The sequence below is a fragment of the Aulonocara stuartgranti genome (genome assembly GCF_965226115.1).
Source record: "Aulonocara stuartgranti genome assembly, chromosome: 3".
NCBI classification, from domain to species: domain Eukaryota; kingdom Metazoa; phylum Chordata; class Actinopteri; order Cichliformes; family Cichlidae; genus Aulonocara; species Aulonocara stuartgranti.
The window spans coordinates 39,501,749-39,522,910 of record NC_138941.1 but is presented as its reverse complement, the minus strand read 5'-3'; the positions used below and the strand labels follow the sequence as shown (position 1 = coordinate 39,522,910).

Genomic DNA, 21,162 nt, shown 5'->3' with positions numbered 1-21,162 from the left:
AAGTGCAAATTCCTGAATCCTGTCTTGGCTCAGCTGTGAAGAGTGCTGACTTTGACCATTCGAGCAGCTGTTTTGTTAGTGAAGTGTTGCAGTATCTTGGACTGCCCGTTCTCCTGAGGATGCCTTTGTTTGCCAACAATTACTTATAATTACTCCTTCAAAGACTCGCTAATTGGTTTCAGTCACAAGCAGGAGTCGGGGGATTTGAAATAAGAGGCGCCAACTGGTTTTTGAAGAACTGGGTGTGCCTGTATCCACCAGAGCCCCTGGTAATTATGTGGCTAATTGTAAAATCTAAAGAATAATTTGTCTTTGACTGCTGGGGATTGTCATGCTTTGTGTGCTGCCCCATCCTCTCAACTGGGGGAACAAAGAAGCAGTCTCTCCAATGCAACATGGTGCAACATGCCTTTACATGCTCAAGGACTGCAGCTGCACCCCTTCCTACGGGACGTCTTGGATGGATGCTGAGTCTGTTCTTGCCTCCCGGTGTAACATACGTAGGTGGGTGGGTGCATGTCTGAGATGATCCATTATGTCACCAGAGCCCTAAGAATAGTTTCTGTGTGTCCCGCTAAGGTACTGAGGCAAGTGTGACGTCCAGAACTTAGCTGTTGTTGGGCCAAACCCAGCAGAAACAGAGGCCCTACTGTTTCACAGCGTCAGGCACACCCAGCCGCACACACACACGCACAAATGTACGGACACATGGAACCGTTTAAAGTTTTCCTCTGCCACTGTTCGAAATGCCCCCAGAATAAACACCCAGAGCAGATCTGAACCAGCAAGGCCAACGATCCTCATTAGAGAGGCTGTGACGCAATGCGATGGTAACGAAAGTTAGTGGGTTTCAGATGTTTGCTCAGTGTGGTATTGCACATGTGGTTAAATAAAGAAATGTGAAACTGCTGGAGGAGCACGGTGACACAAAATATCACAACTTTTTCTTTTTTTAGTTTCACCTACTTTTGGAGAATGACAAGAAATATAGCAAGTCTTAATCTTCTTCTTCTCCTTGGATCATCTAGCTCCATATCAACCGCTGTCACACCAGCCGTCTGCGTGTCCTCATTCACTTCCTCTAGATTCCAGCAAATGAAAAAGGCAAGACTGACAGAAATAAAATTAAAATTAAAAACAAGCTGTGTGAAATATCTATTTCAAACTGAATATCTATGGATGTTTGACCTTTACTTGGACGAAAGGAGCTCTCTAAAAGTGAGAACCTGGACCAAAAAAGGGAAATTTAGATCATCAGATCATTAATTTCCACATTTCGCGACTAAATGTGCAGGATTATATTTGCATGATAACAAACTGGGTCAGTGGATCAGGTTGCCTGGTTAAATAACGCTGCTTTTGATTACTCTGTGCACTGTAGAGCTTTTTTTTTTTTTTATTGTTGTCACCCATATTCTATATAATGTGAAAATATTATTATTTCTGGAGAAGTGTGTGTAAAAATGACAATGCTTCCCGTTGTGAGAAAAATATAAAAGAAAATCCAGGGTACTTGACCGCCCTGATACTACAGTGAAAATGTAAATAAGTCATAAATTAAGACAACAGTTCCAGTAAGTGAAAGCGGGTCTATTGTTGCCCGCCCCGTCTTGCCTGTAAATCCCTCTCTTATAAATCATCGCTACTGCCCTGTGGCCCCCACCACAGCACCCCCGCTCTGCTCGGACGCAAACGCTCGTTCGCGTGTGACGTGCTCGCGCCTGCGCTGTTTAAAAACGGCGGTCCCACGGGCGCTCGCCTCATCCAACGTTTCAGAGAGCAGAGAAGAGAGGTGCGAGTCAGTCAGTCAGTCAGTCCTCTAACCGCACAGAGTTCACACAGAGAGGAGCTTCGGAGTTGCTTTGCGGTTACAGACAGCCGCACAGTTCTGTGTAGGATTGCAGAGTTTCACCTGCCCGAGATCACGGGACGCTACGGTTCACCTGAGCGGCACCAAAACGTCGTTTGCATGAAACTGAAGCCAGGTAAGTTTCACGTCCTAACAAGTAATTTGGTTGTCGTGTAGCGCTCTAAACGATGTATAGAAAACAACAACAGTTTGATAGGTGTTGAAACTCTGCTGGGAATATCTGCTGAGCAAATATAGGAGGGTTTTCTCAGCAAGTTTTAAGCCCAAGTTTGGAGACACGTCGGGTCTAGCCGAACCCCGCAGCAAAATCAGCTCTTTTAGAGTTATCTCGTTTTTTCTAATAATATTCACTTCGCACGCTAACTTTGAGTTATTTTCAATCATCTTTTAGATTTTGGTTGTCAATTCGGCTTGGATGTATTGAGCGAGGAACTGAAGCAACTGCTTACTGACAGTCTTCTGTTCTTATTTTCTACAAACGAAAGCATCACAAAGCGTACGTGCCACTTATTTTGGATGGAGGGTTATTCCGGGCATCTATGAACGTGTTCTGCGTGAAATAAACAGGCTCACATGCTCGGGGTAAATGTAAACAAAATGTTCTTTCCACTTCCAGAGATTGTAGATATTTGCATGAGCTAGTTTTATATTTGCGTGCACGAGAAAACGACAGTGTATTCTGATGCACGTGAAGTGTTACCTGGATGGAAATTTGGGATTACATTTCTCTGATTGTGCGTCAGAGACTTCGGTTAAATGCAAAACTGTGTGTGTGTGTGTGTGTGTGTGTGTGTGTGTGTGTGTGTGTGTGGACCCACACAATTAACTGTACCTGTCCATGTGTGCACTGGTCATATGTAACTGTACCAAAACCTGCAGGTTTGGGCTCTACCTTTGCTGTGCTGTAGGCTGAACCTGCAGCTCTTTCATGAGATGACACACTTTTCATAAGCATGTCATTGTGTTGCGGGAAAAATGCTTAGGTGGGTGGGGGGGTGGGGGGGATGCAAAGCTGTTTCCTGCGCAGGGGTTTGAGCAACAATGGCCACCACCTTAGAACAGTCGGCGGTTCTCTGTGCGAGTCACTTCTGAGGAGGGAGCTAGGATGTTGAAAGAATGGCCAAGAAAAGGGAGAGGAAAAAATATAAGGAGCAACACAATGGAGAGCAGGCAGCTCTGTCGGTATGTAGGATAGGAGAGACAATGGGTGGCCAGATGTGGTTGCATAAGACTTTTTTTATTTCTCTGCAAGATCACAAAAGCCTTTAAGTCCTCCAGAAGTGGTGTAATTGAGTTTGCAATGCACAGTTCGTTTTGAACATGGCCCTAGTGTCTGCCTGTGTCACTTTAGCTTTTTACAGTAATCTTCCATTTGTTCTGGCACGTTTCCAGTTCCATCATTGTGTTTGTTTCTTAAGAGTACAGTGACAGCAAAGCCCAAGGCAAACCTGTCTGTAAATATTTAATGGGTGCTGTCTGTCTGTAGGGACTGAATACTTCACTGACTGTGCAACTTCTGTAACCAAACCTGTTTGGTGACTTTGTCTCTTTCCCATTTGCGAGTTGTGATGACTTGTCTCTTTTTGCATCATAAGTGCAACCTTGTTTTTGTTACTTAATTTATTAGAAAGTACATAGCCTCTCATTTTGCCTGATTTACCCCCTGCTCGGCTTATCGGTCGTCTCTGGATTTGCTAACGTCACCGTCTTCGTCTGCCTCATTTCAGATAAAAGCAGTGGATGCAGCCACGCTCCATTTAAAGGAGGGTGGAAGATTGGGAGACGCGCTGACGAGAACCCGGTTACGACTAAAAGTTCCAAGCCCAGCCTGAAACGCATCATGTCCCTCAGCACCTTCCACCTCATGCAGACCCTGAAGAACTCGCCCGCCGAGCTGCGGCGCAGATTCCGCCGCGACCAGACGGAGTCCTTGTCCCACGGCGACCCTCTGTTCAAAGTGCACTACCTGGGGACGGAAAAGATCTTTTCTCTGGACCGGGAGCAAGCAGAGGAGGCCATTTCTCACTTGCTGGAGGGTATCGCGAACGGGAAGAAGCTCAGGAAGGACCACGCCCTTGTCGTGCGGCCCAGATACGTCGAGGTCAAAGAGCTGAGCACGGGTCGGCAGCTCACGAAGACCTACCTGCAGGACATTGCGTACTGCGCCGCCGACACCAACCGGCCCAACGTCTTCTTGTACATCTGCAAGCACCGGGGGCAGCAGCTGCAGTGTCGGGTGTTCTGGTGCAGCCGTGCGGAGCGAGCGCGGGACATGACCGCCTGTCTGGGACTCTCCTTCCAGCGGGCGATGAGCGACTGGCAGCAGACCGGCGTGGCCACGATGCCGTCGGGAGAGGTGAAAGGAAAACTTGCAGAGGACTCGTCCAATTCTCAAGTCAAAGCAAAGAGCTCCACGCTGCCAGCCGGTCTGGGAAAAGGTGAGAATTCAGCACTGCCACATAAAAGTTGAACCAGGAAGACTTTAAACTCAAGCTAGCCTTATTTGGTGCCAACTTACCCAAACAATCACACAGTGTGCTTCTCTCAGATAATGGCAACCTAGGCCTGTCTAGAGGCTGGCTTTCACTGTTGATAATTCAGCTGCAGCAGCCAAGCCAACATCCCTGACTCTGTCCTTTTCCTTCACAGTTCGCTGGAGGAAGAGAGGCTCTGTATCCCGCAGCCCCATGAGAACAATCACCAGGAGAGGATCGTCCTCTGACAGCTTGAACTGAAACCTGTTCTTTTTTCTTTTTTTTTTTGTTGTTGTGGTCAGATGTGGGACCACTTTATTGACAACCTCGCTGAAGGGAAGCGACTGATTGAAAAATACAATGAAGACCACAGTGGATGTTAATGAGACATGAGAAAGGTCCATATTTGGATATAAGGACTGGTCATGGGTGGATGCTGCCGTAATCAGTGAGGACTTGGAGATAGGAGATTTTTTTCTTTTTGACTGGGCAGAGTTGCCTTTGGACTTTTGCAAGCGCAGAGTCCAACCGGGCACAAGATACTGAACTGTGACAGGCCGCAAGGCTGTGTGAGGACTAGACTGGGACATACCCAAACTGTCTGTCATGGGTTTTTAATTTTGTTTTTGGGCTTGTTTGATGTTCTGTTTGATGCTGAAGCCACCAAAGACTTTGATCTGCTGGAAAGAGACAGTTAAACCAACCAAGTACCTGCTCTTGGCCAAACAGTCCCCCGGCAAAACTGGAAAAGCACCACGAGAACCTGGAAGTCCTTTTTTTTTCTTCTTTTTCGAGATTTATTTATATTTAAGTGACACATGTGACAGAGTCATGAAGTAGTTATTTTCTTTTTCAGCCTGTTCCATTAATGAGCATTTCTTTTTTTTTGTTTTTGTTTTTTTTCCCTACTTTTGTAGTTGGATGAACAAATTTAAGACGACTAAGACAATGCGGGCATGTCATACCAAAGTAAAGTTTAGTTTGTTTTTTCCTTTCCCCACCAAGTCTGTGATATGCATAATTAGTCTGAGCACATTCGAGTCCTTTTTAAGATGATCTCACTCAGGAAATTGAAGTTTTATTGATATGAGGTCAGTTCTCAGTGTAATGCATGCCGGAGGGAAAATGGACATTATCAGAATAGAGGTGTTAATAATAATAATAATTTTAAAAAGTCTCTGCTTAACCTGCAAAACAAAAAAAGGTCCTAATTGTCTTTAGCAATAAATAATTAGCATTTATGTGAGGGGTGGGGAAGCCTCAGCAGTGACTTGCTGGTTGTTTGTGTCCCACACTGGGAACACTGTGTTCCTGTGTGAAGCCTGCGTGAGGAATGCCGGGCCATGCACCTGCATTCCAAATAGGGGGGGAAACTTGAGATGAAGGGTGGCGGCGCCTTTCTTTCCTAGAAAAACCCCAAATTCTTCTTGTCCACCCGTGACTTTGCATATTGAGCAGCCTTGTCGGTAAACAGCACGCCGTGCTTTTTTTTTTTAAATTGCTCCTTCACATCAATAAAAGCCATAAAAGGTGCCGGAGTCCATCTAGAGTGACCGTTCTGGTCACACACGTGTGCCGTGTTGCGTAACTTGTGCCATGATGGTAATTTTTTATCTCTAGGTTTACAAACATGAGAGACAGGAGGATTGTTGATGAAGCCAGAGGTTACTGTTAACTCCATTTTCTGTTTTCTGACCAAAACGAAGCTAAAAATGTCTTTTCTTTTTAAACAGGGAAGGTTTTTTTTTTTTTTTTTCCTGACTGATGTGCAACCAGGTTGTTATCGGTTAATTTTAACATGATGTACCTGACTTTTTAATTACAAACGGCACAAGCCTCATCTCAGAAAAGGCGTCGATGTGCCCGCTTTTAAGATGTATTTAACGAGTGTTCTGTTTTTATGTTGTCGTACATATTTAAATATGTATTTTATGGAATATTAAAAGTTTTTTTATAAAGCATTTGTTTGCCTGTGCATTTTGTACTCTTACTACTCTGACCCTCGATTAATCATTCTGTTTCCAGGCTTCCAGTTTTAAAATGCTATATTTGGTCTGATGAAAACCGATTTAAGTATGTGGGAGTGGGTGGAGAGCAAGAGATTGAAGGTTTTAGGGGTTACGGGGCAGCATGTTCAGATGTCCTGGGATTTATTTAGAATTTTAGTCATGTGACTCATTTCCCAGGGTTATTTCTCTAGTTCTTTAAAATTGTTAATATCTGACACCTGCAACCAAAGGTGATTCATCTCCATCTGCATGGGTTACTGCAGCGTTTGAGAATTTCATGCCTCACTTTGGAGGAAAAGTGAAGAAGTCCATATATTTTGGAGTTAATTTTCCTAATGATACGGAGCTCCCCGATAGCCTGCTTCTGCTTCCTTCCTATTTTGTACCATGGCATGATTTACAGTTCAAAATAATCCTTATTTCTCTCATACTAGGCTTCGTGCAGCCCCTCACCTCATCCTCTGCACCAACAAGATACTTTAGCCCCTCCCCCTTTAAGCCATCTTTCTCTTGATTGGCTGCCCCTTGCAAACAGAAGCACCAAGCACATAGAGCACTCTGATTTCTGAGCTTTTGGCTCACAAGGATTACTAGTTTTTTGTTTTGTTTAGTTTTGTTTTTGTTCCTACATTAATAAAAGGCCAGCTTGATGTAGCTCACAGTATATGCAAACAATCAGAATCACTCTTCTGCAGAAGAGCCGTGCACCGCGGCGCTGCCGGAGCTCTCTCTAAGTCGCTGCAACTCGAGCAGGGAGTGTACATGAAGACGCCTGAGAGGCTTCACCTCTTCCACCACTGAAAGGAAGAACAAAACAAAACATCATCACGGACACTCAGCAATGCTCTTAAATGATTATGTATCCAAGCTAAGTATGTTAGGAGAAAGGCTTCAGGTTTCATGCCTTTAAAATATAGCTAAACAGCACCACCTGCTGGTATAGTAAACCAAGAGTGATAAAGGTTCGCACCTTTATCATAATGCAACTCGTCCCGGTTGCCGTAAACCACGTACATCTCCAGGAAGTTAAGGAGAGCTCCCGTGACAAGAAAGCGTTCGGCGAGAGGAAGACTTTTGATGTAACGCATGTCCAGGGCGAACGGGTTGGACGGAGAGGGAACGGTGCAGAGGCACACCAGCTCACTGACAACGTCCCACACACGAATTGCTGACGAAGGACAAAAGAAAGAAAAGTTTGATGTTTTTATTGTGAGATGTCATGCACTGCACATAAACATATATGCATTAACCAAAGCACTAGGAGCCTTTTTCCACGGCCCTAATCCACCGTAAATACTGATCTCCGCGAGGCTCGAGCTGCAGCACAGACACATCTGCATCTGATTTAGCTCATGGAAAATGGTGTAATTATTGAATCAGTGCACTAAAACAATAACTTTCTCCTGTTAGGATTCCACACATTGTTTCCATACCTCGCGTCTGCCAGTCTGCAATGGACTTGAGTTTCATGGGCGTGTCTTTGACCATCGAATCTGTGCCACCGATGTTGACTAGGCGCTCGTGATTGGAGCGTATCCACGCGTAGGGGCGTCCGTATTTGACGTAGCCGGCCAATAGAAACAGAGTGCAGTTGACCTCCTGTTAGAGGGGGACAAAGTGTGGGCTGCAAGGCTGAGTGAGCAATTTAAATAACAGAGGCAAGAGAAGAACGCTTATACTGGCTTCTGCACTTCGCCTCCTTGCAGGTACTTACGGGTACTGCTATCTCCCTTTCACTGGGAGATGCTGGGAGAAGATGCTCCTCGATGCAGGCCTCCCTGTGACTGCAGAAAGAGCTCCAATGATTTATCAGTTTCATGCAAACCTGGACAGCCAGTAGGAAGTTTCTACTCATACTCCCACATCTAAATCCTCTTACATGTATCATTTTTTACCCAGTTAGGAGGAGATTACTTTCCACGATGCACAATAAAAAATATTGCAATTCTTAAAATGCCTCAAACAACCCAAGCTGCCCTCTGAACCCAAGCACATACGTGTTACTATCCACACGCACACACAAACTTGCAGTCAATCACCTGGCAGTCTGTGGCTGTGTCTTGGTATGTGACCGGGAGCCTCGTGGGCCCGGAGGCTCCCCGGGCAGGGGGGAGCTGCTACGGCTGGTCAGACTGGGAGAGCTGCTGCTGGGAGAGACATCACTGCTGTTACAGCTGCTGGTGGAGGAGTAGGAGGAGGCTCTGGACACCATAAAGCCTGGGGAACGCCAACCCTGCGAACAAAAATAAAGGGAAAGGGAGAGAAAGCTGCTGTAGAAGTCATAGATGTGCCCTAGATAAGACAGTGAGACTGGGGAGGTGTGTGAATGTTTCACTTGGACTGTACTGCCAAAAGTATTCACTCACCCATCCAAACCATTGAATTTTGTAAAAATCGAGCACCTAGGCATGCAGATTGCTTCTACAAACATCTGTGAAAGAATGGGTCACTCTCAGATCAGTGAATTCCAGCTTGGTACTGTGATAGGATGTCACCTGTGCAACCAGGCCAGTTGTGATATTTCCACACTACTAAACATTCCACAGTCAAGTGTTAGTGGTATTATAACAAAGTGGAAGTGGAAGAGCGGGTTCAACGAATGACCTCTGCACACCAACTTTCTGCAGAGTTAAGACGCGTTCTGTGGAGTGGCGATTCACGCTTCTCCGTCTGGCAATCTGATGGATGAGTCTGGGGCTGGTGATTGCCAGGAGATGGTACTCGATGGTGTCTGACTGCACTGTGCCAAATTTAAAGTTTGGTGGAGGGGACAATTTCATGCTTCCAACTTTGTGGGAACAGTTTGAGGATGGCCCCTTCCTGTCCCAACATGACTGCACACCAGTGCATGAAGCAAGGTCCATAAAGACATGGATGAGAGAGTTTGGTGTGGAAGAACTTGACTGGCCTGCACAGAGTCCTGACCTTAACCCGACTGAATACCGTTGGGGTTAATCAGAGAGGAGACTGTGAGCCAGGCAGTGTCTGACCTCACAAATGTGCATCAGGAAGAACTGTCAAAAATTCCCATAAACACTCCTGAACCTTGTGGAAAGCCTTCCCAGAAGAGTTGAAGTTTTTATAGCTGCAAAGGGTGGATTGACATCATTTTAAATGCTAGGGCTTTAGAACAGGATGACACTCAAGCTCATATGCCTGTGAAGACAGATGAGCAAATACCTTTTGGCAGTATAGTCTATATAATCACCCAGTTTCTCTACAGAAACTCACCAGATCCTCATTAACAACTGTCAGCAGCAACTCCTCTTTCCCCCTGAGCCAAGGCTGGAAGTATTTAAAACCCTGCAAAGGAAGCAATGTGATTTTGTGATTTTGCGAGAGGTGAGCCGAGCGTGCACGCGCATGCTGGTGTGGCCAAACCTGCAAGGATCCGAGCAAAGCAAGGTCACCGAGGAAGTGCTGCAGTTTCCTCTTCTGCTCCCTCTCTCGTTTCTGTTCACACATGCACACAGACAGCACAGCGATCTGAACATAACGATAAAAATGACGGCACCACTCCAGCGGGCATCAGCACCCTCTCCCTGCCTGGTATCATAGCAACACTTGCAACGCCTCCTCCTCACCCTGCAGGAGCACCCTGCACCCCCATCAATATTAGTGACAATAAACCCTCCGTTTGTGAAATGAGTCAAAGCACGGACACATGCTGAGAACAAAGAGTGGCATGCTGATATAAAAATGGATCGGGCTGCTCTAAAATCGCACCGATTCACAAACCCCTCACAGCTCATCGTGAGGTAAACGATACTCACACCGGAGCTGCTCATCTTAGGCCAAACTGCGGACGTCGTCGTCTCCCTCACAGGCGCGCACGCTGTGTTTCTATAAGCTGCTGCATGTCAGCATTGAGCCGTGTATTCTGCTGCTTAACGCCACTTCGTTTCTGGATGAACGCTTAGATTTGCACAAAGAGCCTCGGCTTTCAGCGGGTGTTGCCTTTCTTGGTCTGTCAGTAGCATCAATTTGGGGGAAACGAAGCCCCTAGCGGCCGTATCTGCGTACTGCAAGTAAGCTATAACTTTATAGAACTGATGCTTGAAACACACAAAAATAACTTAACTCAGTGGTCAGTTCATTAGGTACACCCTTTCGACTGATTGTTAATATGTAAGTATCTAATTAGCCAATCACATGGCAGCAACAGAATAGGTTTAGACATGCAGTTATGGTCATGGTGAGCTGCTGAAGTTCAAACTGAGAATCTAAAGGGGATTTAAGTGACTCTAAAAAGTCACGGTTGTTGGTCAGAACTGCTGATCTGCAGAAGCACTGGACATTTTCTCTGGAAGGAAATATTTTGTTGATGCCAGAAGTCAGAGGAAAACGCACAAAGGCACTACACATGGGCTACAGGACTTATGTAAGAGTGAAGTCAGACATTTGAACCAAAACAATCATTTTATTCTGATTCAACAGGCACAGCAAATTCACATCTGATCAACAAATCAACACATGTGCAAAAAGAGCATTAGTGAACAGTGCAGCAAAGGATAAAGAGGCTTTATATTGTGCTGCTGTGATTTAGCTAAAGCTTGGTGATCTTCACAGAAGACAAAGGAAAGCTCAGCCTAAAAGTTCCTGGAGACAAAGTGAACAAAGAAGGTCCTGATCTCTTTGGGGGAGATGGTCACAGTGAAATTGTCATCCCGCGTCCGCTGCTGTTTGTTGTCTGAAGGAGAGAGAAAGCAAAAATGGGTGAAGGGATTATTTTTGTTTTGTTTTTTTATAAAAACTGAATCAGTTCAGATATATTCTGTGTTTCTCACCGTTTTCCAAGTTATCTGCAGTTTTCCACTTCCACCTCTGCAGACTGGTGACATCCCAGGTCCCTGTCAGAGAACGCTCCTCCACACCCTTCACTTCGCCCATGCCTTGCAGAGCTTCCTGTTCACCGTTGTAAAAAAACAAAATAAACAAGAGTAAAAAAAAAAAAATGAAAATCTCAACTTTTTTCATTTGTCAGTATTAAATTTTCTTTTTATCTGCACCTTTAAGTTTATGGTGACCGGCTTCGAAAGCTCGGGGTCCTCTCCCTCTTCGAAGAGATGCATAATTCTCAACAGGATCCGATCATAGTCTGGCTGCGAGTGCAAATCTTTACCTGGATGCAGGCCACACGGAAATTAAATCAAACAGTGGAAATCTGCAAAACGGTAATAAATACTAGCCCACAGTTTCTCACAGCTGACCTGACTGTATGTGGCTGAGGTGAACGCTGTGATTGGAGCAGTAGTTCCACCCGGGGACGCTGAGGCTGAGCAGGTGGAGGTTGGGCGGCAGAACAACCGAACGCAACAGAGAACCACGCTTGGGCTCCTTCACCTGCCAGGGCTTCTCTGAGTGTACAAGAGTTTGAGAAGTGGTGTGAAAGGTTGAAATTAAGCTGCCTGTATGGACATTTTACTGACGTGACAATGAAAACCACAGATGAGGATGATGACTCGCAGGGTTGTACTAGTGGCCCACCACTGCATGTGGTAAGCACTTACGAGGCTGGTCTATGGGCATGACGACAGGTCTGTGCTGCAGCTGCACTGCCTCCCTTTGGTACAGCTTTGAAGTGGCACTCACAGAGCCCAGCATCATCCACAGCGTGGGCCTCACAACAGAGCTGTCATTTAGAGTCAGGTTGTACCCGAGGTTCCACTGCAAGTTGTTCCAAAGCCGCCGATGGAGCATGACCTGGAGCAGAAGATGAGATGTTAGGTTGCCTTCTGGGTGAAGGGGCTGCACGGCCAGCTTGTTTGCACGTCTTTTTGTTTTCTATACCTCCAGCTGTCCGTCAGTTTGGCTCGACACACCGTGAGCTCTGTCGCTGACGAGCACCAGCCTGCTGAGGTCATCCTCAATGTAAGCCGTGCGCACCATAGGGAAGTAGTTCTGCAAACGTGACATATATAGATTATTCGACATGTTGTGCTAGAATGTCTCAAGAAAGGCATTCCTGAAAACACCTACTCGTGCTAAAGTGTTGTTTGTGAATTTCCTGTATGTCCTCTTCATCATCTGATAGCCATTGTCGTCCGAGTACAGAGTCCTGTTGTTCTTCACTGAGGTGCTGGTCCTGAGTACGACCTCTGTGTTGAGGCTGAGTGGGCCCAGAGAGTAGGTCTGCTCCAGCCTGTGGCACGGCAGCTTGGTCCCAAAGCATTCTGGGACACGAGTGGTAATGGAGTAGGCGTAGTCTTTATCGCTCTCCTCTCTAGAACACGGAAGATTTCAAAATGTGAGCATGATCATAACAACTAGTGGTACTTTTAGCAGTAAGAGAAGAGCAAGATAACTCCCATAACAAAAAATATAACCTACGTAAATAGATGATAAACTACTCGTCACTGTTGCTCACCTGTAGAAGTACTGCCTGATCTCAGTGACAATCTTCCCTGGGATTATCTCCATTTCCACAGCCTTGTAGGCCCGCACAGCTGAACCATTAGCGCTGAAGATGTAGTTATCAGAAATTGGCCCTGCTTTTACGTCTCCATTGGCATCATATTCCCAGAAATCCTGTGTGATCATTACTCTCCTTTTCTCCTCACTGCCGTGTATGAAAAGAGTTGCAGAAATGTGTGAAAACAACTTCTGTTCATTGAAGTATGACAGCTGAACAAGAGTTATGAACTGATGGAGGCTTAAACCCTTACAGATAGGTGATGCTGTGCAGTAGATTGGTGTCCTGGTCGAACAAGAGTTCGTAACATTCGCTGAGAACAGGAAGTAGTCGCCTCCCTGCTTTCGCCCGGTCCTTCACGCTGCGTCTCTCGAACGAAGCGGCCTTAGCTTCAAAAGCCTTGGAATTCTCTGGGAATTTAATTAAGTATTTCCTGTACTGAAGGCCTCCAAGTTCCACTACGATGAAAAGGTCGTAGGTCGCATTGGAGTGTGCTGACCCCTGGATCTGAAAGAGAGAGGGGAAGAGTTGAGATTAATACATACAAATGCAGATAAAACTGCTCATTTAGGAAAAATTAATCACTTGACTCTTAGTTGGTCTGATATAATTAAAGAGGACTTGATGGCTGATGCTGCCAGCTTTAGCTATGCAGATGCTTCTATAGGTACTGATACACTCTGCTTTAGCATTGTTTACTATCAACATACGGTACTGTGCAAAAGTGTTGCGTGACTCCTCAAAGAGATATTAGCAGAAAACTTGGCACATCTCAACCTGATATCTTAAAGAATGTGAGGAAACTAATAAATGCAGGACAAAGGCCTTAAAAGCTTTCAGCAAGATGAAGAGTATCTGGAAATTACATCCTTAAGAAATATGCAAAAACCCCAGTAAAGACCTTTTAGAGCACCCGAGAGATGCATCAGGACCAGTATGTACTCCATCTATTGTAAAAGTGATGATACCCCCCATCATATACTGCATTTTCATGCATGTTTGCACATTTCTGTAAATCTCTGCACATATTTCCCATTCACCTATCAACATATAAAGAAACCATCAAAACAACAGTACCTGCGCAGGGACGGGCTGTCCATCATCATCAAACACGGCAGCGCTCGGCTGCGTCACGGTTACATTGACGATTGTGGTGATGTTCCACGCCAAAGGGTTATAAACGATGACATGCTGCTCCAAAGCCTGATCAACATCTGCTACAGAGCAAATCGATGAGCAGTTTACTTCCTTTTCGACTTTTACATGCGAAGACATGCACTGGCTAAAGTGCTCTGTTTAGCTCAGTTAATTACTATAAAAACTTTTTCTTTTTTTTAAAGTGGAAGCACTGCAGAAATATCAGATTATTGAAACCTTTTGTAGGGTAGTGCTCGCCAAGGGTGCTGGGACTCATGAGGTTGTGGGGCAACAGAAAGAGAGCAGCTAGGAGCTCCTCTGCTCCCATCATGGCCTGCAGGAGATGCTGCTGGTACATGTCAGCCACTTTGGGAGACTCCGTGCCAGTGATGCCATCGTGATGCTGCACCTGGAATACCAAACCACTCCAAACTGAATGTTCAAACTTAATTACAGAGAAGTATTTAGCATGATGATTGCTTTGCCTTCTAATCCGTATATATTTATTGGACCTTCAAAGTCTTGCAGTATTTGTTATTTCACTATTTTTCAGGAGTACCTCGGAAACAGCCCAGCGCAGCGCTCCGAGTTTGTCCAGGGCCCAGTCCTTGGCCACAGGTCCATCTGGGAAACTGATTCGGTAGCGGGCGAAGAGGGTCTCTGCTGCGTACAGCTTTGAGCTGGCATGTCGCGCCACGCCTTTCAGGACGTTTCTGGAGGCGTAAAACCCCGTCCACGCCTGGTAGGGCTCTAAAAAGTGCGACACATTTCCAATTTACATGAAGTTTGTACGAGACAGCGTGTCGTGTTTTCAAATACACAGTACTTTATGTGAAGAGGACCTCTTCACCGTTTCGTGTTAGGATATCGATTTGTTACCAGTTGAATATGGCAGGAAGTCTTCACTCCCACGCACCTCCCAGGTTAGATTTGATTGGTAGATGGCTTGGAAGTATTCACTCAGAGTGGCGTACTGGACTGTTACCCCAAACTCTTTGCTGTTCTGGTTGATGTACTTCATCAGAGGGTCCATGTTGTTAAACTGTACTGATGAGTTGTAGAACTGCTTGTCACAGCCCTAAAACGGGACGATCGCACGTGTGAGTAGGCTGTTTCACAAAACTAACTCCTACATTTTGTCCCGAACCTTAGATACGTTTACCATAGACTGTATATAAAAGATGGACACTTCCACAGTAGAGTCCCACTTTGAAACTTCGTTTTGAAGTTTCCCATTTTTTCTTTGTAACAGATCATATTTGGAAAAGAGAGTGAAGTGGTAAGTCATCAGCTAACAATATCTAGCTTGATTAGGGTCATAGTCTCTCTGAACAAATAAAAGATTGCTTCTTTTATGGTTTATTGGTGCCGTTACCCACACCAAGCAACATTATTTGTCAGATAACATCTTTAAAAACAAGAAAAGAAGTTCTTTAGTTTTGTATTGCAAGCTTTAAATATGCTTCTAACCCAAAGTTTAACATTTCTACAAAGAGGTTCTCACTTTTTGGAGCTTGCCTTTTTTGGGGGCTTTAGACGAACTGCATTTCATCCCTTAAGATTGTTACTTGGATTTGATACAAGATGGATGGATGGGCGGGTGGATGATTTACAGTTCTTTTTGACTTACCCATGGCCAAAGCACATGATGAGTTCTAAACCACACTGCTCTCTGCTTGATGTTCTCCACCATAGTCTTGGCGTAAGCATGGACTGTCTCCTTGGTCACAGGTAGGCTCATGTTGGGGTAAATTCCATCTTTAGGTGGGTCCGGAAACAAGGCAACTCCATTCCAATAGAAACCAGACCTGAGACATAAGAGGAAGAACAAGAATAGTTATTAAAGATATACCGTATTAATGACGACCACAAATGTAACATAAGGCACCAGAGAAGCTAAAAATGAAGCACCGGTTGGAGAATGGCAGGTAGGATGGAGTGCAATAGCTGAACTGGTCCATGGTGTGAGTGAAGATCTCTTGCTGTGATTTCAAAGAGGGAGAGCCTCGCCATACAAACTGCAGTTTCTGTGTTGGAAAACATAAAACTAGATTAGCTATAAATATTTGGAGCACAGATTGAGACGACCATGTGACTGTTGTTTTTATGCTGCGCTACCTTGTTTTTCTGCATGGTATCCTTAAGGTCATAGTCAATGCGAGAGATGAGATGTGCATTGAATCCAGCCAGGGCAAACAGTACAGGGGTGGTGGCAGAGGCTCCGAAAGGATCCACATGCCATGAGAACTGAGGACGCACCCCAAACGTCTCATACAGGAAGCCGTGACCCTCTGAAACAGCAGGGAGGTTCTCAGTTACTGTGGATTTTTCCTTCCCGCTGTCACCAAGCGCTTACTTATATGCTGTCACTTGATCATTGGGGTTTTCTCACTATTACTCTAGGGTTGTTACCTTACAATATAAGGCACCTTGAGGTGACTGTTGTTGTGACTGTGGTGTTATATAAATAAATAAAACTAAACTGTGCACACCCCTGTTAAAATCTCAGGTTTTTGTGATGGTTTATTGTGGTCTTATTTTTATTTTAACAACAGAAACCTGATATTTTAACAGGAATTGTTCACATCTTTAGAACCACTGTATGTTATTGCTGCAGCTGTGGACTGAAGGAGCAGGAAGTGTGTGGCGTTACCCATCATCTGCAAGATGTCATCGTCCAGGTCAGTTACAGCCTCATCGTGCATCACTTGACCTCCGATGATGAACTCAAGACGACCTTCTTTGATAAGCTGTCGTACCTGGAGAGAAAGAGAGAGGAGTTTGCACAAAAACCACAGCAGGGTTAATCTAAGAGAAAACAGCTGGGATGTTTAATTTCTGGGGCGTTATCGTGTACCCTCCATAGTCACGTAGCCGTGAATATATATCCTCACCTGTTTCTTTTGTGTGACCGAGGCCACGGTGTCCCACCAGAGACGGAAAAACTCCTGCTCCACAGCGATGAACCTGCGCTCTTTAACCTTTGACAGCTCCTCAGTCACACTGCTGTACACATTAGCTGCATAGGCGTGCATACTCTCCTGCACTCACATTTATAAACACATTTACCCAGATTAAAGCCCAATCTGCGCGTTATATGCATCTCAACTTTTTAGCCGGGTTAAAGACACCTACCTGGATAGTGTACACCCAGCCAACATCCATGTGACTGTGAGGGATCACAAACGTCTGAATCGGCTCTTCTTGCCCTGCCACTCCATGCGAGAACCAGCAGCAAACAGCAAACACGACAGCCGTTACAAATCCCATCTTTGAATCCCATACGAGAGAAGACGGCTTAGATAACTTGGCTGACTTCCTTATTATTGTTGTGCTACGGCATGTGACTGTGACGACGGAAGCCCAGACAGGCCAAACCGCCGACTTGTCGTGTCGCCTTTTTTTTTAAAGGCACCAGTGACCTTTTCACCGGAAGCAGTCAGTGTAAACAGTGCGCACATTTGGAGGTGAGAGCGATATTTTTCTACCCAGCAGAGAAAATGTCTAAAAACACGAAAATAATGTTGGTGTTTGGAGGGTTTGTGACGGCCGTTGCTGCTGCGTTTTACCCCATATTTTTTTACCCCCTCACACACAAAGACGAGTACAGTAAGTTGTCTTTCTTTGCTTTCATTTAGTTACACAATTAGTTTAGAAAGCCTGGCCTAATGTCGTTTACAATTCTCCTTAGTTACGGCTGAGCTAAATGTCATTTTACTCCACAAATGATAAGCAGTCCGTGTAGGTTTGTTTAGCTTAGCTAGCATAAAGAGTGCCATTGAGGTAACTCATGTAATATAACACATACATTCAGTTAGAGCGCCCGTTAAGAGTCAAAGGTGATTATGAACATTATTTGACTTGAATAAATCCAGCTACTACATTAATACTGCTACATTTCTTCCCTGTTTTAAAGGAAGTTATGTCAGCTAAGACAAATATAGTCCTTATCAGGTACATGGAGAGCTGTCGTCCTGACATACATGGGACATGAAGACAGTAAAGACTGGTAATAACCAGCTGTAGTGTTTAAAAAAACAAAGGAAATTGTTTATATCAGTGACTTTAGCTGCAAGTTGTTGTTGTTTTGTTTTTGTTTTTTTTTTAACAGATTTACCCAAATTGCTCTGTTATTCTGTCCTTGCTAGGAGAAGTCCAAAAGGTGAACCGGGCAGGGATCAACCAGGCAGATGTGCAGCCTGCGGGTAAGTGTGAGCTGTTATCAGCTTGTTTGTACAGCTTGCATACTGTACATACAAATTCATGAATTACAACATATATCTTAAGAGTAAAGGGGATCGCTATTGTTATATTTTCTCTCTAGTACAGTACTGTGCAACGGTCTTAAAACACTCCTCATTTCTTTATATTTTGCAACGAAAATGGGAAACGGCTTCAGTAAGTTATTGTGCAAACATACATGGAATTACAGTATATAAAGGCAAAAACAGAGTTTGTACAATCCTAATGAGTTTGAAAGTCACTATTTGGTATGACCACCTTTATTCTTCATCACAGCCTGAACACTCTTACGCAATTCAATTTTATTTATATAGCGCTAAATCACAACAGCAGTTGCCTCAAGTTAGCTTTCTTGTCGTTTCTTTAAGTAGTCTTCAAGAATAGTTCTCCAGGCTTCTTGAAGGACATTTAAAGCTCTTCTTTGGATGTTTCTGCCTTTTGTTCTGTTGTCTGTTAAGATGATCTCACACTGCTTCAACGATGTTGAGGTCCAGCATCTGGAGAGGCCAATCCATGACTGATAGACTGATTATTATTAATGAGAGCTCTCTGTCTCTGTGTCTCTTTTTTTGTCTGAAGGTATGAAGATATGGTCTGATCCATTCAAGGCTGCAAGCAAATGATGACCACAGTGACCCCTTCACTGAGACGCTGCTGCAGACTCTGAGTACAGAGTGTCTTTTTGATATGTGCTTGGTGTGTGTGTGTGTGTGTGTGTGAGTGAATGACTGTTGAGTGTTAAGTTACCTGTTAAATAAACTATAATCAACTACTTAAGAACCCAAACGTGGATATCTTTTTATTATATTGTATTTAGATGGAGGACGGCTAGCTACACAGAAGCACAGATACAAAACAATGGCTGTTTTGTTTTTACCCTAAATTCAACCTAGAGCCACCTGCTGGTCTCCTGTTGCCCACATGAGGGCGCACCACTCCTGTGTGTTCCCGCTAAAGGCAGTGGACTGTGTAATGTCTTGTTTGTGCATCTGAGATATTTTGGAAAAACCATTGTATTTCCAAAAAAGCTTTGCTCTGGTATGCAGCCTGTAGGAAATTATAATAAAATGCAGTGGTTTGTTTACCCATCTCATTCACAGGAATCCCTTTTGACATTTTATTTTGATTTAGTTGATGTGAGAGTCATTAAATCGGTTCAGCAGACGAGGGACAATGTCCAGAAATGTGCGGTATCATCTTCCAAAATGGAAACAGTAGAGACAGAGTTATTCCAGGACACATCGCTGTATTATCATTTCCCTGTCACGCAGGCGGGGTTTAACTGTTGCTGTTTAAATGACATGTGACCGGCTATGTTTTGCCCATAGGCTGAAAGGACGGGGCACGGCTCCACCATCCTCTTGTTCAAATCCTACTCGATGTGATCCAGACTGGCTTTACGAGTCCACGGGTGCTGTAAAAGCAGAGAATTCCAAAACTGCCATTTTTTTCCCCCTCCTGTACTTTTGTGGTTTCCTGACATTGACCAGCTTCCCCCTTTCAGAGTTTGGTCCATCAAAGTCCTTCTGGAAGAAAGATAGATTAAGAAAGAACTAAAGCATGTGTTTATGGTCCTTCAGAGATGGGGCATATTTAAAGTTGCCCTTAAATCTTTCACAGTCCTCAATGTAGCCTGTACTTTCGAGCTTTTAGGGCCATTCGCGAGGCCCGCTGCCAGCAAAACTGACAGCGCAGGCCAGCAACGGCCACTCTCCTTCACAACCCCCAAATCAACAAGCCCCATTGTTTATGAGAGGTTGTTATTGTTGGGCTGCATTCAGAAACAAGAGAAAACTCAAGAGCCCGGCTGTGCAGAGGCGTCCAAAGTAAAGAGAGCGAAAGGAGTGAGGGGGTGGTTAAGGAAAAACGAAAAGCAGAAATTCCTCTCATTCCCCACTGGTGTTTTCCAGATTCCTCAAGCGACAGCTCCTCGGCTGTGCGAGTGAAGTAAGCAGGCAGAGGGGGAAATTGAAGCAAACGGCGAGAGGAAGAGAACCACATTCTTGAGGGGACGCGTCACCTACACGCAGGATAGAAAGACACTCGATCTCTGTTTCTCGCCTGGCAGTGTGTAACAGGTTGTGCAGCATGTACCAGGCTTTTATGGCTGCTTGTTGTGGAGTCCTCTTTATGCTGCCCTTATCCCATGATAGACACCCTTCTCTATAAAACGTTCAGCAGGGTCACAGCGCACTATAAACCAACATGAACTCAACAATGTCGCCTCTGCAGTGCTTTTACTATCCCGCTATTAACCCATCACACAAATCTCTCTCAGCTATTGAGGGGGTTTAGGAAAGTGGTGGCACGCCGTCGGCCGCTCTGAGCACTTTGTTAAGCCCGAGTTTGAGAGCGGCCGATAATTGGCCAAGGTTTCTAACTAATTGCCATGGGAACAAGGGTCGACAGACAGGTCAAGGGGTTGCAGCGGCAGCAGCAGTGTTCGGGAAAGGGTGGAGAAGTATGTAAAATACGAGCAGCGAACACCTCGTACTATATCGAGTGTGGAAAACCGGAGCGAGAACATCAGAAAGCTCTCAGAGCGTTGCGATGGCACATATGACGACACAACTGTGGTATTTGTTTCTCTTTCAGGAAGTGTGACATTTTGGGAAGATGACTCCTGTTAAATGTTTCGCAGTTTATGCAGTACACGAGTAAACAAAGACGCTTACAACTCAGTCGAACCTCCTTGCAACTAGGAAAAATCGGTGGTTGCACAGTGATTGCTTGAATTTGTTCAGGTTCGGCAAATTGCAAATAGCTGCAGCACCCAACTGACTGTCCAAAGGTTGAGCACGCAACTGCCTCAACCTCTGGATGACCATTTTTGGAAGAGGTTAACTGGTGGGAGGCAACCTGTCTCCAAACAATTGGAGTCCAAGTTGGACTGACTGTTATCACTCTCAGACAGACTGGTAAATGATTGCCAGTAATTGCTTTTTAATTCATAAATTAGATTGCCAACACATTGCGATCAGTCTGAGTTTGTCTGCAACTTGACTTGATTAGTTAGCA

At 44.9% G+C, this 21,162-nt stretch overlaps 4 protein-coding genes across 7 annotated transcripts; 2 read left to right on the top strand and 2 right to left on the bottom strand.

Moving 5' to 3' along the window:
* Nucleotides 1-822: 822 nt before the first annotated feature.
* Nucleotides 823-6,296, top strand: LOC309703055 (uncharacterized protein; the record flags this gene model as incomplete). The annotated part of the gene is made up of 4 exons (XM_082527759.1): nt 823-830; nt 1,669-1,985; nt 3,598-4,308; nt 4,520-6,296. The coding sequence occupies 4 exons, from the start codon at nt 823-825 to the stop codon at nt 4,603-4,605; spliced, it is 1,122 nt and encodes a 373-aa protein (XP_082383885.1). The 3' UTR covers nt 4,606-6,296.
* LOC309702019 (uncharacterized protein) lies at nt 5,118-10,365 on the bottom strand. 2 transcript variants are annotated; one of them, XM_082526402.1, is made up of 9 exons: nt 10,127-10,365; nt 9,735-9,806; nt 9,585-9,656; nt 8,393-8,586; nt 8,068-8,137; nt 7,787-7,952; nt 7,324-7,521; nt 7,062-7,150; nt 5,118-6,724 (listed from the first exon to the last, which is right to left on the bottom strand). In XM_082526402.1, the coding sequence occupies exons 1-9, from the start codon at nt 10,139-10,141 to the stop codon at nt 6,686-6,688; spliced, it is 915 nt and encodes a 304-aa protein (XP_082382528.1). In that variant the 5' UTR covers nt 10,142-10,365; the 3' UTR covers nt 5,118-6,685. The 2 variants fall into 2 exon arrangements, with proteins under 2 accessions (XP_082382528.1, XP_082382529.1); XM_082526403.1 differs by having other exon boundaries at nt 5,118-7,150.
* A 394-nt stretch (nt 10,366-10,759) lies between these two features.
* man2b2 (mannosidase, alpha, class 2B, member 2) lies at nt 10,760-17,277 on the bottom strand. Of its 2 annotated transcripts, none has more exons than XM_082528067.1 (19): nt 17,038-17,277; nt 16,797-16,943; nt 16,556-16,661; nt 16,021-16,193; nt 15,814-15,929; nt 15,533-15,710; nt 14,782-14,980; nt 14,462-14,652; nt 14,140-14,311; nt 13,843-13,982; nt 13,019-13,272; nt 12,721-12,912; nt 12,333-12,576; nt 12,144-12,254; nt 11,864-12,056; nt 11,564-11,710; nt 11,363-11,475; nt 11,141-11,258; nt 10,760-11,043 (listed from the first exon to the last, which is right to left on the bottom strand). In XM_082528067.1, the coding sequence occupies exons 1-19, from the start codon at nt 17,170-17,172 to the stop codon at nt 10,943-10,945; spliced, it is 3,030 nt and encodes a 1,009-aa protein (XP_082384193.1). In that variant the 5' UTR covers nt 17,173-17,277; the 3' UTR covers nt 10,760-10,942. The 2 variants fall into 2 exon arrangements, with proteins under 2 accessions (XP_082384193.1, XP_082384194.1); XM_082528068.1 differs by having other exon boundaries at nt 13,843-13,979.
* Nucleotides 17,278-17,295: 18 nt separating this feature from the next.
* On the top strand, nt 17,296-20,046 carry smim20 (small integral membrane protein 20). Of its 2 annotated transcripts, XM_082528070.1 has the most exons (4): nt 17,296-17,511; nt 18,051-18,107; nt 18,724-18,811; nt 18,962-20,046. In XM_082528070.1, exons 1-3 carry the CDS (start codon nt 17,403-17,405, stop codon nt 18,765-18,767), a joined length of 210 nt encoding a protein of 69 aa, XP_082384196.1. In that variant the 5' UTR covers nt 17,296-17,402; the 3' UTR covers nt 18,768-18,811; nt 18,962-20,046. The 2 variants fall into 2 exon arrangements, with proteins under 2 accessions (XP_082384196.1, XP_082384195.1); XM_082528069.1 differs by lacking the exon at nt 18,962-20,046 and having other exon boundaries at nt 18,724-18,916.
* Nucleotides 20,047-21,162: the final 1,116 nt, after the last annotated feature.

Coding starts and splice junctions, on each gene's coding strand:
- man2b2 (XM_082528067.1), bottom strand. CDS start 17,172: ATGGGATTTGTAACGGCTGTCGTGTTTGCTGTTTGCTGCTGGTTCTCG. Junction 12,057..12,143: donor AAACTGACGGACAGCTGGAG/GTATAGAAAACA, acceptor CTTCTGCTCCAG/GTCATGCTCCATCGGCGGCT. Junction 11,476..11,563: donor CCTCAGCCACATACAGTCAG/GTCAGCTGTGAG, acceptor GCCTGCATCCAG/GTAAAGATTTGCACTCGCAG.
- LOC309702019 (XM_082526402.1), bottom strand. Junction 9,657..9,734: donor CTTTGCTCGGATCCTTGCAG/GTTTGGCCACAC, acceptor CTTCCTTTGCAG/GGTTTTAAATACTTCCAGCC. Junction 6,725..7,061: donor AGAGCTCCGGCAGCGCCGCG/GTGCACGGCTCT, acceptor CAAAATAGGAAG/GAAGCAGAAGCAGGCTATCG.
- smim20 (XM_082528070.1), top strand. CDS start 17,403: ATGTCTAAAAACACGAAAATAATGTTGGTGTTTGGAGGGTTTGTGACG. Junction 17,512..18,050: donor CACACACAAAGACGAGTACA/GTAAGTTGTCTT, acceptor TGTCCTTGCTAG/GAGAAGTCCAAAAGGTGAAC. Junction 18,108..18,723: donor GGCAGATGTGCAGCCTGCGG/GTAAGTGTGAGC, acceptor TTTTGTCTGAAG/GTATGAAGATATGGTCTGAT.